The 17,897-nt window shown below is 46.4% G+C and overlaps 1 protein-coding gene across 2 annotated transcripts in view; it reads left to right on the top strand.

Annotated features, from left to right (window-relative positions):
* Positions 1-17,629, top strand: part of MASTL (microtubule associated serine/threonine kinase like) — a 48,587-nt gene extending 30,958 nt beyond the window's left edge. The window contains exons 7-13 of one of the 2 annotated variants that reach the window (XM_044293635.1): positions 7,395-7,567; positions 10,113-11,279; positions 12,650-12,776; positions 14,194-14,208; positions 15,464-15,577; positions 15,716-15,817; positions 17,192-17,629. In XM_044293635.1, coding sequence (XP_044149570.1) covers positions 7,395-7,567; positions 10,113-11,279; positions 12,650-12,776; positions 14,194-14,208; positions 15,464-15,577; positions 15,716-15,817; positions 17,192-17,349 — 1,856 coding nt within the window. In that variant the 3' untranslated portion in view covers positions 17,350-17,629. The remainder of the gene's footprint in view (positions 1-7,394; positions 7,568-10,112; positions 11,280-12,649; positions 12,777-14,193; positions 14,209-15,463; positions 15,578-15,715; positions 15,818-17,191) is intronic. The other variant, XM_044293636.1, reaches the window with a different exon arrangement.
* The last annotated feature ends 268 nt before the right edge of the window (positions 17,630-17,897 follow it).

The raw sequence follows: 17,897 nt of genomic DNA, 5'->3' as shown, positions 1-17,897 counted from the left end.
CACGCGGTCCCCCTCTCACTTCCCCTCTAGGCCGACTGCTTTCCGGCTCATAGAGGGTTATGGTATCTTCTCCCCGGGCACCTCCGGCGAAAGACTGGAGCGCATTCCGACTTCCACTGGCTGTTTCTGGCGGCAGTATCCTTCATATTACTCTTTCGGGAGCAGGCGTCAAGCGCGCAGCTCCGAAAGGGTTAATGCCTCTGGCCGATCGCGGACGTCTTACCCCTTGCGGTAGTCTCGCGCCGCGTGGCACTTACTTGGCATGGACCTCCGGCTGTCACGAGTTCCGGCCGCGGGGTGAACATCCCGGTCCTCCGGGCGCCGCAGGAAATTTAGGCCCCATCTTCTCTTGGGGCCTATTGGCTCTTCCTTCCCCTGTTGTCATCCCGGCCGCGGTGCGGCTTCTCCGGCAGCATGTGTCTCGCGCTCCGGGTCCCTCCACCCTCCAGCTGACTTACAGTACAGAGGGGGAGGGTCCGGGGTGGCCGAGCATCGGAACTTTAGGCCCTGGTTTCGCGACCTGCTAGGCCGCGACCCAGGGGGGAGGGTGGCGGGCTGGCGCGAATTCTTCCCGCCTAGCTGCCGCTGCCCCGCCCCCATCAGCACCGCCCCTGGACTTAAAGTCCTTTGGTTTAACCCTTCCCAGCCAGCCACTTCTGTTGGGCCAGCACCGGATTATCAGGGGTTAGATGGCCTGGGCAAATTGCTTATTGCACTGTTAACCCCTTCCTGCCTCTTATCCACTTGAGGCTAGGCAGGCCAGTTTAAAATAAAAATAAAAAATAAAATTATAAATGAAGCTAAAAAACAAACGTCTACATCCATTCAGGCCCTACTCCCCTCAGTCATGTCCACTCTGACTGTGCGGCACCAAACTGGGCCCCGTGCCCTATCCCGGACATGTGACGACCTCTCTTAGTTCCCCACTCCGCCCTATGGGCCGTTTGGTTGATAATCCTCCACCTGCGTAAATCAGTGGAGGATCTCTGACAGTTCCCAACCTACCCTCCGGGGTAGCTTGGTTGATAATTCTCCACCTGTTCAATGCAGCGGAGAGCCTCCGCAATTCCCAATCCACTCTCCGGGGTCGTTTGGTTGATAATTCTCCACCTGCTCAATACGGCGGAGAACCTCTGGAATTCCCATTCCACCCTCTGGGGTCGTTTGGTTGATAACTCTCCACCTTTGCAACTCACATGGAGGACAGCTGAAGTATTCCGTAATTCTCCACCTGCGCAATTCAGTTAAGGATCTCTGCGGGTTCCCAATCCGTCCTCCGGGGCCGTTTGGTCGATAATTCTCCACCTGAGCCATACTGTGGAGAACCTCTGGAATTCCCAATCCACCCCATGGGGTAGTTTGGTTGATAATTCCCCACCTGCGCGATTCCAGTGGGGGAAAACTGGAAATTCCCAATCCACCCTCTAGGGTTGTTGGGTTGATGATTCTCCGCAGGTTCTTTTTTTTTTTTTATACAGGACCTCTGTTCCCAATCCACCCCTGGGTAGTTTGGTTGATAAGCCCCCACCTAGGCTAGGGGCGATTTTCTAAAGCGTATACCTGCGCGCAAGCGGACCACAGCAGGTCATCTTCTCCTCGATATTTCCACACCCCCTCCCTTCCTCCCCGGGTCACGCTCAGGCGCACCCTCTCTCACGGGAGTGGGTCCGTCCAAGGGAGGGGGGGGGGGGTGAGGAGAATCACTGATTTGGACCCTGACGTGAATCCGAAACAATCTCCTCAGATTGCGTCTACGGTGGCCAGTAGCACTCGTCGTGGGCATTACCCCCTTCCTTAGGCGGAATAATTGCACTACTATGATACGGTTTTGACCTTTTTATACATTGTCCCCTGCCATAGGTGGACTGAGTACAATAACACTATTTTTAGTGCATTCCCCCTTCTGTAGGTGGCGGAATTGTACCTCCACTGGGTTCAGTACCTGCCGTGTTCATTAGCTCCTTCCATAGGTGGAGCGATTCCATTCTCACTGGTTACAAGGTGTGCTGTATACATTACCTCCTTACTCGGGTGCTAATTGCTCTCCCACAGGGTACAGGATTGCCATATGCACTAGTTCTGGCCGTGGGTATAACCCCCCTTCTTAGGTGGGGTGTTTTCATGTGGCACCAGTTTGGATACGGTCCAACTGTCGCACTATCCTTCCTTAGGCGGAGTGTTGCGCGTCACTGTTCTTGCTACTTGCCTTACCCTCTTTCGCTAGTGAGCACTAGCGGGGGAGTATCTGTACATCTTCAGATTCTGCAATTCAACTGCGCCACGGCTCTAGGTGCCTGCGCTTATTTCATTAGGGGGCGTGGCAACAGTTGGTACTCGACGGTGCTCGGTACGCTTACTCTAGTGCTATATGAGTCCCGCCAGTGCATACGGCTTCTACCGGATTCCTCTACGGTATGGGGGTCCTGTAGTAGCCATTGCGTACTCTGGCTCCTCCTGTACGGCTCCTTCGTCAGTTGACGGATTCTTCTATCTCCGTATTCGGTGGCGTACGCTGCATAGGCTCCTCCTTAGGCGGAGTATGGCACCACCGCTATCATCCGGTGGCTACTTCTGTATGCTGCCGGTCTCTGATGGGGAATGGGCTTCGTCCTTCCCCCTTTCTCCTTCCGTTCTACCTTCTCTGGCTCGGGGTTCACGGCCATACCGCACACCTTGGTGGTTCCTATGTTGCTACTTCCCCTCATCTATGTGATGCAGGGTATTTGGTTCTATGGTTTTTTTCTTTTTCTTCCGGTCTTGTTCCGGACCGACTGTTGGGCTGTGACGTTTTCTTATATTCCTCCTTCTACAGGTGAATCCTACCGTTGGTCCTGGGTGCGCTACCCGTGGGTACCACTACCTCTCTTGATACTTGACTGGTGTCTGCATGTCAGCCGATGTAATCAAAACTTTTCACTGCACATTCCGTGGCTAGACTATGAGACCCGCCACGCCAGGATGAGCGGGGGTGCTGTCACGTATGTTGATGGAGTTTTGTTCCTGGAACGGAACACCCCTTCTATTCTTCCTCCTTGAGGCAGAAGTTTTTTCTCTCTAATCTTGGTTTGGTTGTTTGCTTCCGTCAAGCGGTATTGCTGCACCGTCGATACACGGTCGCTAACGGAATTCTTCCGTCAATGATTCTCATATCGTCTCTACTTTTGACTATCCAATGTGTTGATTCCCTGGCTTGCGGTTGGACATGCCTCATTCAGGCAGCTTCTCAGTCTCCCGACAAGCCTGGTCGGCTTGGGGGGACATTGGTGGACCACTTCCGTTTTCCGTGGAGCGCTTCCCCTTAGCAGGGGTAGATCCGGGGTTTTTTGCTTGGACTTTAGTTCTTGGCTGGGTAGGTTCGGCATTGTGTATCCTTTCCAGCGTCCTCTGACCCACCCGGGGTCCACAATACCTTCTTCCAGGGAATGGCCATACGGTTCCTCCATGCCGTCCTCCTTACCACCTTGGGATCAGACCTTAGTCTTTTCAGCACTCCGGAATTCTCCCCTTGAACCTGTCCTGGTCCTGACAGGGATAAGAGCTTCCCTGAGCCGTTCTTCCTTTCTCCCGACGGTGGTCTCTGATTTTCGTCTCTATGAAGAATCTGTCCTTCCATCACTGCGTCCCTCCCCTTCACACCCTAGGGAAAGGGAGTTGGGTAATTTGGCCGTTGTTAGGGCTCTGACTGTTTATTTGCCAGCCTCCAGTTCCTTCCGGCGTACGTGCTCTCCTTTGTTTTTGTCTTTCCGGAGGGTCCTCGCATGGCATTGGCGGCCTCTAGGGTGTCAATTGCACGTCTGCATTTGTTTAAACATTCTGTCCCCGGGGCAGGGTTCCACCCTTCAGTGTTGCGGCTCCTTTCACCAGAGGGGTGGGCGCTCTTGGGCTCGGATGATTCAGGGTTCGGCCGCGCAGTTGTGCAGGGCGGCTACTGCCCTCCTTCCGCACATTCACTAAATTTTGCCAGGTGCATACTTATGCATCGGCGGGCACCGCCTCTGGAAGCTTGGTCTTGCAGGCAGCAGTTCTTAGTTGCCTGCAGGGGTGCTGGCTCCATGGGTCTGTGTTTCCCCCCCCCCTCCTTGTGGACTGCTCTTGGACGTCCCAAGGTCTCTGTGTCCCCCAATGAATATGGGCGAGAAAAGGAGATTTTTGTATAACTTGCCAGTAAAATCTTTCTCGCTCTGCATTGGGGGACACAGCACCCACCCAGTATTTGTTTGGCCACAGTTGTGGCAGTTGATGGTTTGAGCCCGTTGGGTCCTTTGCCATGGTTGGTGTTCCATGTTTTTTCTTAGCTTGCTTCTCCTACTGCTTCTCACAAACTGAAGCTCTCTCTCCAGGCTGGAGGGGGTATAGCTGCCAGGGGAGGAGCCAACAGCTTTTACTAGTGTCAACGCCTCCTAGAGGACATGGCTATACCCAAGGTCTCTGTGTCCCCAATGAAGAGCGAGAAAGAGATTTTACTGGTAAGTTATACAAAAATCTCCTTTTTTACCTTTCCAGATAAACGTTCCTTTTTTTTATTTTTATTTTTTGCGGATCCGTTTTTTAGTACAACCTTCCGTTTTTTTTTTTTTGTTGTTTTTTTTTACTAAAGTGCTTCCGTTTTTTTTCCATCCATTTTCCTGTCAACGGATCCGCAAAATCGGATGACATTCGGATGGTTTTGTGCATGTCATCCGCATTTATGCGGATCCATTGACTTGAATGGACAACGGACCCGAAAAACGGACAAAGTAGGACAAGCTTAATTTTTTATTTTTTTTTTCAGGATCCGCTTACTCGAAAATAGGAAAACGGAACAGATTCCGTGATTCGAACAGCTCTATGATTGGTGTCCGCATTTTTGCAGAGGCAATTGAAATTAATAGATCCGAAAAAACGGAGTGTTATAACGGAAGTGTGAATGGACCCTAATAAATATTCCCCGTATAAAGGCCTTGTGCGCAGCCGACAGTGTTATAGGACAAGAAACTGAGCCCACATTATGGCTGAAGAATTCCTTAAAGGCTCCCTCCAACTCTGTTTTATACACCGCATGTGACATCAAAAAGGTGCTGTTATGCCATATCGGGGGGGGGGGGTGGGCGGGAGCATAAGACTACTGTATTGAGATCGTAACAGCTGCGTGGTAAGACTACTTAAATAACCCTATAGTAGTTTCTGAAACCAACGGTAGGAGGGCTCTAGAGACTAGAAACAAATCTATTCAAGAGTAAGATCTATGTGCTGATGAAAAGTAGTAGTAATCCTTCTCTTGGGGGTGTTGGATACGCTATACATCAAATAGTTCCTCTGAATGAGCCCAATCCTGTAGAGAGGAGTGCCCTACTCTAAGAGGCGCTGAGGAGTCCAGTTTTGGATCAGGGACTAGATTGAAGTCTCCGCACAGAATAAGATGACCCTGCTTTAATTTTGTTTTACTTTTTTCATAACCCGGTGCATGAATCTCACTTGATGAGCGTTTGGGGCGTACAGACTTACTATAGTATAGCAAATGTTATCAATTAAGCATATTTGGATAATGTATCTTCACATCTTATCCACAAAATTGGAGATGGGGGTGAACGCCACTGTGTCTCTGAACGCCAGGAGTACCCCTCGTTGTTTTTTTAATGAAGTGAGAGTGAATGATAACAGGAAATTTAGGGTGACGGATTCTATGTCCATCCTGTGCCAGTATATGGGTCTCCTGGGCACATAAAATATCACACTTGAGGTCTAGAGCTTCCGACCACATAAAAGCCAGTTTTTATGGGGATTAAGTCCCCTAACGTTCAGCGACACCATTTTTAAGAACCAATTAAAGTAATAGCATCTGATTAACAGTACAAGTAACCCAGATGACCTATGATTCAGACGCGGCTCATGGAGGACTAACCGGAACCTGTGGCTTATCCAAGATTTCTCTATCAGCAGAGCAAGCCAGAATGTGTACTGGAATACAATAGAAAAACAAAGGAGAAAAAGACAAAACAAACTTGGAATATGCAAACTAGGCAGATCTGAAGTCGGCCCCATTGTGGAACGTAAAGTCAACGTTGAATTTACAAGGAGCATAAATGAGCAAATCGTGGGTGAAGAATAACTACAAGAGCACCCTAGTTGAGCAACTGAAAAGGATACTCAATGCTTAGTGCCTCTACCGGGTTCCACCTGACTCCACTCTTTGGGGATGTGCCGGACAGTTTCGGATCGGTCTTTCTGGAGGTCCTCCACGGTGATGTTCCAGGAGACCTAGAAGAGATTTTTCCCCGTCGCTACGGAGTGTATGACAGATCTCCATCTTTGTGGACCAGGAGTTTAACTGGGAACCCCCAGCGATATGCAATTTTTATGTTGCCGTAAAGCTTGCATAATGGGGGCCAGTTGACTCCTCTGCTTCCGGGTCATGGCGGAGAGATCCGCAAACAATTTGACGGACTGAAAAGGGGCAGGAAGGGTTCCCAATTTCCTGGATGCTTCAAGACAGCAAGTATACATTTCTTTCATATCAAAGAATGCAAAGACGTCCCGCGGGGTTGAGGTGGGGAGGTAGGACTGTTTTGGGATCCTATGCGCCCTATCAATTGTCAGATCCTGCGGTGTGAGAGTGGGTAGAAGAGATTGGAATAAAGAGCATATTTATTGGACAAGCTCTCCTCCTGGCACATCCTCCGGTATGCCTCTAAATTTGATATTATTCCTGCGGGACCTGTCTTCCAGGTCACACAGCTTAGCTTTAACTTTGTCAAGTTCCTCAGAGAGCTCATTATAAGAGTCCACCAGATTATGTGAAGAAGTGAACTCTCCCATTTTCCTTTCAATGTGGGAGACTCTGCTGGATGTAGGGGAAGATGGCGCCGACCACGTGAGTGTGCGCGCACACCCATCTTGCTCCGTCCGCCGCCCTCCCGGGCTGCCTGCAACGTTGACCAGGGATTCATGTTTTCCCCCTGCTTGTACCTGCGATCCGGTAAGTGCCGGGCTTCCTTGCCTCTCGCCGCCGCTATGTGTCTCCTCTTGCGCCCGAGATCTGGTATGCTGCGGTCTCCCAGGGGATCCTGAAGATGGCTGGCCCGGCGTCTCCAAAAGCTTGTCGCGCTCAAAGTCCAGCTTGCCTTGCTGCTGGCGGGTCTTCTTCCCTCTGGTCATCATGCGGGCCGGAGGTGGTCAGGGTTCCAAACTTTTTTTTTTTTTTGCTGGGTGCAGGAGCTGCAGGTTCATGCAGCCATACTCCTCAGCTGCCAAACCACGCCCCAGCCCCATAGGCTTTAATCAGTTCTAAACCAGTCGTATGGTGAACGCTTTTCACTGTCATGTGAATGTAGCCAAACTGAATATCAATGAACATATAAAGGTACCTGTGACTATCTGCTTGGGGATCGCTCACACTTTGTTTTCCCTTTTTTCAGGTCCCGAGGTCAACACCTCTAGTCCTAGCATGCCGGTAAAATGTCTGACTCCCAACCTACTGAAGTTCAGGACACGGCGGGGGACATCCAGTACCAGCAGTCAGTCCCGCTTATGCTTATCAAGTATGGAGTCGGATTATTGCAGTAGTCCAAAATGGGAAAATGGAAATCAGGTTTGGACTGTGTTTTATTGCCTATAATGTCATTTTTATGGAAAGGCTGTCGGTGAATGTGGCACTACACATATGCAGAATCTGCGGCCCAGGAGGGCGTTGTTGGCTGATGGGCTGTACAGCTTTATATAAATGAAGCTCCTGTAACGAAGTTATAAGTAGTTCAGTCTGAGGAACACTAGTCTTTCTTAAATCATTCCCATACATATACGTAGAATTGCATCCTAATTGCGGTCTTTTAGCCAAAATAGGACATAATGATGAATGTTGGTAATCCTAAATCTTGGTCGTCTTCCTGCCCCTTCTGCACTGTGATCTGAGGTTGCACAGTGTGAAGGCATAGTGCACGCTCAAAGTTCTGACTGTAGCACCCAGAAGATAACCAGGGAGTGGTGAATACAGCCAGCACTATACTCCCTGTTTCCAGCACTTCCTGCATACTAGTCAATAGTACAAGCGTCGTCTGTTGGCCAACAGAATAGAGAGGCGCACCATAGGGTGATGACGTACAAGAAAGGTCATGTATTGGGCTCCAAATGGGAGGCTAACCTTAGAGTTGTGCAAACCTTAGGCACAACTGTATAAGAAGCTTGTCTGAGTGATTTTTAGGGTGGATCCCAGGAAAGGCTGGTCTGCACCCACGGATGTTGCTCTTTTTACTAGCGGTGCCTGGAAGATTTGGAAGTAACACGTTCAGGAAGACATCCCTCGACGCAAGGAATCGGCTAAAAGATCCAAACCGATGCAGGCTGTTGGTAGTCGATGACATTTTATTAGTAATAACTGAGGCTGGTGGCGTGCAGGCATGCTCGGTAACACAAAATATGTCACCGGCCTCAGTCATTACTAACTAAATGTCACCGACTACTGACAGCCTGCATCAGTCTGGATCTTCCACCTGGTTCCTTGCGCCGAGGGATGTCTTCCTTAACATGTTACTTCCTGCATACTATTGACCGCTTTTATAATGGAAGGTGCTCATTAGAATTTGCTTTCTAAGACTTCCCCCACCTTTTGGTAGGAAAAAGGTGCATCTTATGGAGCGAAAAATGTGGTATTTGGTCAAAAACACTACTCTAGACAGGAGTTTTTGAATGCCTGTTTTGGAGGTAAAAAAAACACACACACCTGTGGCAGCAACCGTAAGAGTGTCATAGGTGGTGGAATTCCCACCCAAAATCCAGCAGAAAAATCTGTAGCAGATTTAGTAGCTGAAAACAGGTCGTATTTGGTTGCGGGTTTACAATCATTTAACAGTTTTTCGTTCAGGATTTGGAAGAGGTTTTTCTAAAACGGCTAGCAAAATCCTCTAACAATCCGCTTCTAAGACTTAAGAGGCCACTTCAGAAGCAGAAAAAATAAATAAATGCTACTTTGTGCACATGGTGGCGTTTTTTTCCTTTTGAAGGCAGTGGAAAGCTGTTGGCATTTTGATTGTGGAATTTGCGACAGAAAAACTGCAGTTTTTTCCCTGACTGAATCCGCAATGGATTTTACATCACATACCCTAAGGCTGGGTTCACACCTGAGCGTTTTACAGCACGTTCCTACGCGCTGTAAAACGCTTAACAAGGAGAAACCAATGCTTCCCTATGGGAATGGTTCTCACCTGAGCGTTTTACAGCGCGTACGATCGCGCTGTAAAACGCCCGACGCCCCAAGAAGTACATGAGCTTCTTTGGGGCGTCTTGTCGCGCGTTCCCGTACATAGACTTTCGGGAACGCGCGACAATGGGCGTTCGCTTGTCTCTGTATGCGCGATTGCAAACACCGGTACAATCGCGCATACAGAGCGCTCCTTTCAGAATGCTCAGGTCTGAACCCAGCGTAAAACAGAGCCTGGAGCACAAAGTAAGCCCCCCCCCCCCCCCCCCCCAAGGTTGTCTTGGGTTATCCTATGAGATATACATTTTATATGCACAGACAGTAATGTATTGATATCTCAGTACATTATAGTTAGTCTACTCCTACTAGGGTTTTAAAATAGAATATAAAAAAATGGACTTGTCTCCTCATGTCTGTTGTAGTAATTACTTGCATTCCCCATGTAATAACAATTCTAGTGCGTCTATTCTTATGGCTCTATGTTGTGCGATTCCTCTGTTATTTCTACTAGAAGTTTATGAATGAATTGTCGGCAGCTTGCAGTAAGGGTACCAGTTGGGGGGGGGGGGGGGGGCACAGTCGGACAACGGCACTGATTGGGCAGTCAGATACACCCACTACTGGTCACACCCAGTACCTTTTTATTGTAGACTGCTAACAATTAGTAAACGTCTAGAAGGACTAATACAGGAATGGCACAACATAGTCATAAGAATAGATGCTCCAAAATTGGTATTGCATGCGGAATGTGAGTGAATACCAAAACAAGTGAGACAGGAGAGGGGATAGGTCCTCGTTAAAGCCAAAATTAGCCATGTCCTGAAGGGATTAAATATATATATTTTTTTATTTACTTTTTTTCACATTGGACTATAAAATGTCTCATGAGCTGCATTGTACTGATCTTCTGTTTTTCTTACACCTCTCTATTCTGCTCCAGGATTTAGAAGGTCCACCCTTTCTGAGCTCCAGCCGTTTAAAGAACAGTATGTCTGAAAAGTCACTGAACAGACTCCAGCTAGGGAAAGTTGTCAAGTACATGAAGGAGCTGGAGTCTGCCATCTCCCCTATTGTCAGTCGCAGAAAAGGCAAGAAATCGAACATTCAGAATGACACAAACGAACTAGAAGACACTCCCATCGCTGGTCTAAACGCAAAAGGCTTCATAAGGAAATGTCTTTATGACCCTAACACTCAAGAAGAAAAGGAGAACTTGGGCCCGTTCAGACAACTGAGAGAACTACCTGGATCTCCAGAATCGCCTCCCTGGCTAGCAAGTTCCTCTTTGGATCCCCTAAAGTACAATGAAGATGACCACTCTGAAAAAATTGGAGTCAAAAGGCATTTTTCACATGTCGAAACCAGTCCCGGAGAAGGCTCTTTGGAAAAGAAGAACAGTTCCCAGTATAAACGAGCCTGCAAACTCTCGATGGTTAATGTCAACCCCAGTACAGGTCTTACAATGGTGACTGAGCGCTTGTTTATCGGGGACCTCCATAAAAACATTGAGAAGGATGATAAACAGGAAACTTTTGTCCCTGCTCCAGTGACTCCAGAGAAACTCTGCTCAGGAAACGCAGTGGCCAAGAATTTGTTGTGTGAGCTAGATGAGAATTGTGAGCATGAGGAGAACATTAATGACTCTGAACCAAGGAAGGCCAGTCCTTGGAAACAAAACCCAAGCAGGGACTCTGAGCCCTCTCTTAATATGTCTGTTACAGAACACCCATTGGAGAAGGAGCTGTCTGATGTGGGCAAGAGCATGAAGGAACTGTCTTTTGAGTCTGAAAGTGATGCCTATGCCAACTCCTCTTCTGAGGAAGCGAGTGCAGCCACCGCAGAGCAGAGGGAGGGCAAGGGAACAGGTCCAGAATTGGTCAACGACCCTTTGGCCTCTCCAGCAACAACAAGATTAAGAGAGTCTAATAGAAGAACCGTTGTGGCTTTCAGGAGCTACAACAGTCCTATTAATGGGTCAAACCTCTCAGAACCTTCTCGGATAAGTATTGCATCAGTGGATAAAATGAACATCTCCTTGGGTTGTACGGGATCTTACCCATTGATGATTACTCCTGCACAGAAGGACAGAACGTGCAAGAATTTCCAGGTATGACTTGTGTACCCAGAGTGTGTAGATAAAAGCTACACAGCATCTCTATGATGTCCAGGTCTATGGTGGACCATGAAGGAGCCTGAACTTTGTTCAGTATGCCATTTAGTGCTATTTGTTGCCTATAAAAGCGTTTGTGCCATTTAAGATGAGCCCTTTCTACATAGTTTATCAGAAAATCATAGAGTACGGTCCCAGCATGAGACTCTTTACTTAGGGATAAAACAGAGGTGCTTTGAAGGGGTTGTCTCGCCTGGAAAATTGGTGGCATGACCAAGCCATAAGCCACCAATGTCAGAATATATTATAGTGGCTTTGTCATTTGAATGGACACCATGGAGTTTTAAATTAACTAAACCACTAGGCTTGATTCACATACAGATATGTTTGTTTTTAATGAAAAGAAAGCTGTGGCCAGATGTGTGTCCATTTATTGGGAAAATATAGGGGAGATTTATGTGGTGCAAAGTAAAAATAAGTTTGACTGCTGCCCATAGCAACACATCACATTCATGTTCCAATTTTTCAAAAAAAACCTTTTGTAAAAGAGTTTGAAGCCTTCTGGTGGCTATGGGCCACATTACCTTTTCTCAAGTCTTGATAAATCTTCCCCATTGCCTTTTTTGTTTTGTGCCACTGGGATCAAAAACACCAAGGTTTTTTTTTTCCAAAATGCAGCTTGCTCTGGTTTTTATTTATTATATACGGGGTGGGGGAGAACAAAACATTTAAGTTGCAACAAAAAAGTACTATTTAAAGGGGTTGTCTGGCGGAATAAATTACTGGGCAGCAGCTGCTGTTCCATTGCTTACCAGGTGCATTGTCTTAATCTTGGTCCTGGCTGGACAAGCAGGAGATGCTTGCTCAGCCAATCACTGGTCACTTTCCTGCATGTCTAGAGGGACCTGGAAGCAGAGACCAGTGGGGACCCACTAAGAGGAAATTGGAGCAGGGTATCAGTCAGATGAACTCTATTTTATATATTATATATATATATATATATATATATATATATATATATATATATATATATATATAATATATATATTAGCATTGGCAGAACATCAGCAGGAGATAACAAGGATAGAAATCAAGTTGGGAATAAATGCGATAAAAAAATTCAAGTTAAGATTGCTGGAACACAAAGGGGGGGACATATTACTGGTCCTTAAAGCTAAAATGAATTGTACTAAGGGGTTAAAAATGGTATTGTGTCCCCGCAAGATTTACGTCAGACACATTCAAAATCTACAGTAAAAAAAAGTTTAATCTTTGAGGGTTTTTCCAATTTCAATGCGACTGAGGAGGTTAACCTTGATTCTGAAAGATTAGTTAAAAAAACAAAAATTGCCTTGTGTTAATTTTAGGGTCAAGTCGAAACCCCTTACCGGACACCAAAGAGTGTGCGACGAGGAGCAGTCCAAGCAGAGAATGAGAAAATCCTTGGGACACCAGACTACCTGGCTCCGGAGCTGCTGCTTGGAAAATCCCATGGTGAGATTCTCCATACTGAGCGGTCAAGTGGGAGATGTTCTGATTGTCCTATATATCTGTTTAGTGCCTGTCCTAGTCATAGTAACATAGTACATAAGGCCGAAAAAATACATTTGTCCATCCAGTTCGGCCTGTCATCCTGCAAGTTGATCCAGAGGAAGGCAAAAGAAAAAACTGAGGTAGAAGCCAATTTTCCCCACTTTAGGGGAATAAAAAAAATCCTTCCCGACTCCAATCAGGCAATCAGAATAACTCCCTGGATCAACAATCCATCTCTAGTAACTATAGCCTGTAATATTATTACGCTCCAGAAATACATCCAGGCCCCTTTTGAATTCCTTTATTGTACTCACCATCACCACCTCCTCAGGCAGAGAGTTCCATAGTCTCACTGCTCTTACCGTAAAGAATCCTCTTCTGTGTTTGTGTACAAACCTTCTTTCCTCCAGACGCAGAGGATGTCTCCTCGTCACAGTCCTGGGGATAAATAGATGATGGGAGAGAGCTCTGTACTGACCCCTGATATATTTATACATATTAATTAGATCTCCCCTCAGTCGTCTTTTTTCTAAAGTGAATAGCCCTAATTTTGATAATCTTTCAGGGTACTGTAGTTGCCCCATTCCAGTTATTACTTTAGTTGCCTTCCTCTGAACCCTCTCCAGCTCTGCTATGTCTGCCTTGTTCACTGGAGCCCAGAACTGTACACAGTACTCCATGTGTGGTCTGACTAATGATTTGTAAAGTGGTAGGACTATGTACTCATCATGGGCATCTATGCCCCTTTTGATGCAACCCATTATCTTGTTGGCCTTGGCAGCAGCTGCCTGACACTGGTTTTTGCAGCTTAGTTTGCTGTTTATTAAAATTCTTAGACCCTCTACCATGTCGGTGTTATCGAGTGTTTTACAATTTAGTATGTACGGGTGACTTGCATTATTCCTTCCCATGTGCATAACCTTACATTTGTCAGTGTTAAACCTCATCTGCCACTTCTCTGCCCAAGCCTCCAATCTATCCAGATCCATCTGTAGCAGTATACTGTCCTCTTCAGTGTTAATTACTTTACACAGTTTAGTGTCATCTGCGAAAATTGATACTTTACTATGCAAGCCTTCTACAAGATCATTAATAAATATATTGAAGAGAATAGGGCCCAATACTGACCCCTGAGGTACTCCACTAGTGCCAGTGACCCAATCGGAGTGTGTACCGTTAATAACCAGCCTCTATTTTTTTATCACTGAGCCAGTTACTTACTCACATACAGACGTTTTCTCCCAGTCCGAGCATTCTCATTTTATATACTAACCTTTCATGTGGTACAGTGTCATCAAGAATGATGGGGCACGTTTGCTTCAGTTTGTAGAATACGTCTTGCAGTTGTCCCTGTAACACATGTTCTCTTTGCACACAGGAACGCTGGTATCTGGTAAGTCCACCATTGCCGCTTTGGTAGCGGGAAGCTGCTTCGTACACGGTCAAATGAGATCTAAAATTTGCATCTTTATGTTGTGGATTTCCAATTTATCACTATAATCTGAGCATTAGACATCAGTTCCGTGGATCTTCTGGGGCTTGATATTGATGGGCTATTTTTACAATAGGTGTTCAATATCGGATAAGTTGGGAGCCTACTCCCTGCACCCCCACCGGAATGGCTGGCTGATGGGTAACACTGTAGCAGCTGTGCCTAGTACTGCAGCTCACTGCCATCTATATGACAGGTCCGAGAGAGTCCGTGTGTGACTATCATAAATTGCTATCTGATTGCAGGCCTATTGCAGTGTACTCGGTCATCATGTGATTATGCTTCCATAGCCCAACGATCAGATACAAGCTGACTGTCATAAATTACTACAATGCAGTCAGTTCAAGTCAGGGGAGCCATGGTCAGCCAGACTGTATTTCCCAGGCCGATCATGGTCGTGTGCAGTAATACCAGACACAATTGCTACAAAACCTAGGGTATTCTGCCTGGTAACCATGAACGGGGCCCGCATCTCCTCAGAACGTCAGCTGGTTGCTGGGGGTGCCAGGAGTCAGACCTCCTAACAGTTTTACTGAAAGTTGCAGGTCAGACAAGTGAGGGATCCTCTTTCCAACCAGGTGAACATTCTTTATTGGCACGTAGAAAGAAACATTTGAACATATGCAGCCAATGAGAGACATTTATTAAGCTAATTATGGTGTCAAAAAGCCATAATTTGCTATAGCTGAAGTCTATGCCAGCCTGTAGCTCGTGTAGACTTCAGCTTCTGGAGCAGGCTTCTGCCTCTTAATAGAGGCTTCTGCCTCTTAATAGATTAGGTGCCTCTCTTGCCAGCGTAGAGAGATGTGCCGGTCTTGATATATCTCCCTCACTGTGTTCAGTTGCACACTTCGTATGACTGCACTAAAACCAGTAAATCAAAAGAGCACTTCTAGTGATTCCTGTCGCTGGACTTTGCCTCTTTAAACGTCTATGGTGATGCTTCACAGCCCTGGTCTTCCATTGAGTCTGTATCCGTAGGAGTAGGCATTTAAGCTCTCTGCCAGCTGGGGTCTTCATGCTTACTCACCAGAATTTCCTTGGCTTGGCGGCTGAATGTGGAATGGTTTTTAACGATGGCTTGACACTTCTAACACAAGACGCTTGGGGATCGGGTTGATCTGGTCAACTCTGCTGACTAAATGTTTTCCTTTAGGACCAGCGGTGGACTGGTGGGCCCTTGGAGTTTGCCTGTTTGAGTTTCTGACTGGCATACCCCCATTCAATGATGAGACTCCAGCTCAAGTATTCCAGAATATTTTGAAGAGAGGTACGTTTTATTCCACTCCTTCCCCCGGCTCATATCTTCAAAATGCTGTGGGTTCTCCTGAAACCATTCTGATTGACAAGATTACAAGTCACCTCTCTTTCCTCGGCTATAATGTTCGCTTAATTTTGGTGTCTGCAGATATTCCTTGGCCAGAAGATGATGAGGCCCTTTCTGTTAATGCTCACAGCGCAATAGATATTCTCCTCGCCCTCGACAACAGGAAGAGAGCTGGATTAAAAGGTAAAGGATTTCCTGTGGTGGACTACTTGGAGGAAGACTAAATGTTAAGGCGTTTGTCTTCAATAGGAGGCGCCTTCCTTTGCTTTATATGTGGTGGACACCAAGCAAGATTGGTTGGTGGAAGCCACCACTGGGTATCTCACTGCTTACTGATAACATACATGTTCATTAAACATTGTGCTTGATATTTAAAGGGAACCCGTCACATTGAACAAGTGTCCAATCTGCAGATAGCATGGAGTAGAGCAGGAGGAGCTGAGCAGATTGATTTGCTAGATTCAGGATAACTTGTAATTTATAATACTGGAATTAGAAGTCCAGAGCGCAATCTTACCAAGAGTTATTTCTGCTTACATGGTCATACAGAAATGCTGTAGCTGTCAATCAATAATTTGGACCACCCACTGGACACCATCAATCTGCTCCGCTCCTCCAGCTCTATAACACACTGCCTGCAGATTGCACTGCACATTCCACATAAGTTCATTTTAAATCTTTAAAGACATGCTCTGTTAGGACGGTAAGACAGGATAGGGAATAACTATTAAGAGCAGTGATGTTCATACCGCTGGAACCCCCACAATAAAAAGAGGACATTGCTAATGGAGCTGCATGTTGGGCATGTGACCCGCCACTCCATTCACCTCTGTGGGTGTTCCGGAAATGGCCAATTGCTGTACGCGACTATCTCCAGCATTCCCGATATAGATGAATGGAGCGGCAGTGCGCATGGTCAAGCTGCTGCTTTGTTTTGGAGCGCTCCGAGGTGTACGGAGAACCCATTATCCTGATCGATGGGGATTCCAGAGGTAGGATCCAATAGTTATCCCCTATGCTGTGGAACTCTCCCTGCTGGTATATCCTGGCAGCTGAAATTAAATCTTTGTGAGTGTATGCTTCTACTGAAGGTAAGCTGGCAGGTGGGCCCCATTTTAGGCCAGGCACATAATGGCAGTCTATCTGGTGCTAACCCTGATGGTGGCCCTCACACTGCCTATGAACTTGTGCCAGTCGCATAGCGGTGCAGGTAGTTACAGAGGGGATAGATACTAATAATACATCTTTCATAGTCCAGATCAGCTCTTTACCTGTCTGAGGTCCGTGCTGTTGAACTGTATTGGGTGGAAGAGCTTTATGATGGGCTGGGTTGTGGTTTAGGATATTGCCAGGAATCCTGGGCACTTGTTGATCAGTCAGGAGAGCACAAGAAGCTTGTAACATATGGATCCTGGTGTTAACGCGTTGGGTTTGGTATATGGGCTTGCAGTTCTGATAGCAAAGCATGCATGTATTAATTGAAATGCACCTGCAGTAATATGTATATGATGGCCCTCGTTCCACCTGTTTTACACTCTAATCTTCATTCTTTTGCAGAACTGAAGGCTCATCCTTTATTCCATGGTATAGAATGGGAAAACCTGCAGAACATGCCAATGGCTTTCGTTCCACAGCCAGATGATGAAACCGACACTACTTACTTTGAAGCCAGAAATAACGCCCAGGATCTTAAAGTGTCTGGATTCAGCCTGTAGGACTCTCTGCTCATCATCCTTCCATCACTGTTTTATCACTCATGAATGGGAACACTGCTCGCATTCCGGATTTTAGAAAAGCTGCCTTATTAGGGTTTGTAGTTTTAATTAAGAGTCTTATGTTCCCGTACGTATTTACTATTGGAATACTGATGTGGATCATGTGCTCTGTAAATATTCAGTATTGCTTTAAAACCAGTGTTCTCGACCTGTGCACCTTACATTAAGCCTGGGGCCGCAACTGTAAATCTTATGTAAAATAAAGTAATATAATGTCTGAGCAGTTGCCTTTTTCTTTTTGCAAACAGAAATCAAAGGAATAATCCTATATGGGGTAAATAAAACTAAGGTTGAAGGGAAATAAAAGGAAAAAATATGCTTTTGAATTGGGTCCTAGTAAAGAGCTCAGTTATATTTTAAACATTTCAGTTTATAAAAAAATAACTGCATTAGGTTACCTGCACATGGGCTGTACTGCAGAAATTCCACACAATTTCCATGCGGATTTCTGTGTGTTTCCGCACCAGAAACCATATGTTTTTTGTGGA

The sequence above is a fragment of the Bufo gargarizans genome, chromosome 5 (assembly GCF_014858855.1).
Source record: "Bufo gargarizans isolate SCDJY-AF-19 chromosome 5, ASM1485885v1, whole genome shotgun sequence".
Classification (NCBI taxonomy): Eukaryota; Metazoa; Chordata; class Amphibia; order Anura; family Bufonidae; genus Bufo; species Bufo gargarizans.
Note: the sequence above shows the minus strand (reverse complement) of the source record. Positions and strands in the feature narration are given on the sequence as shown.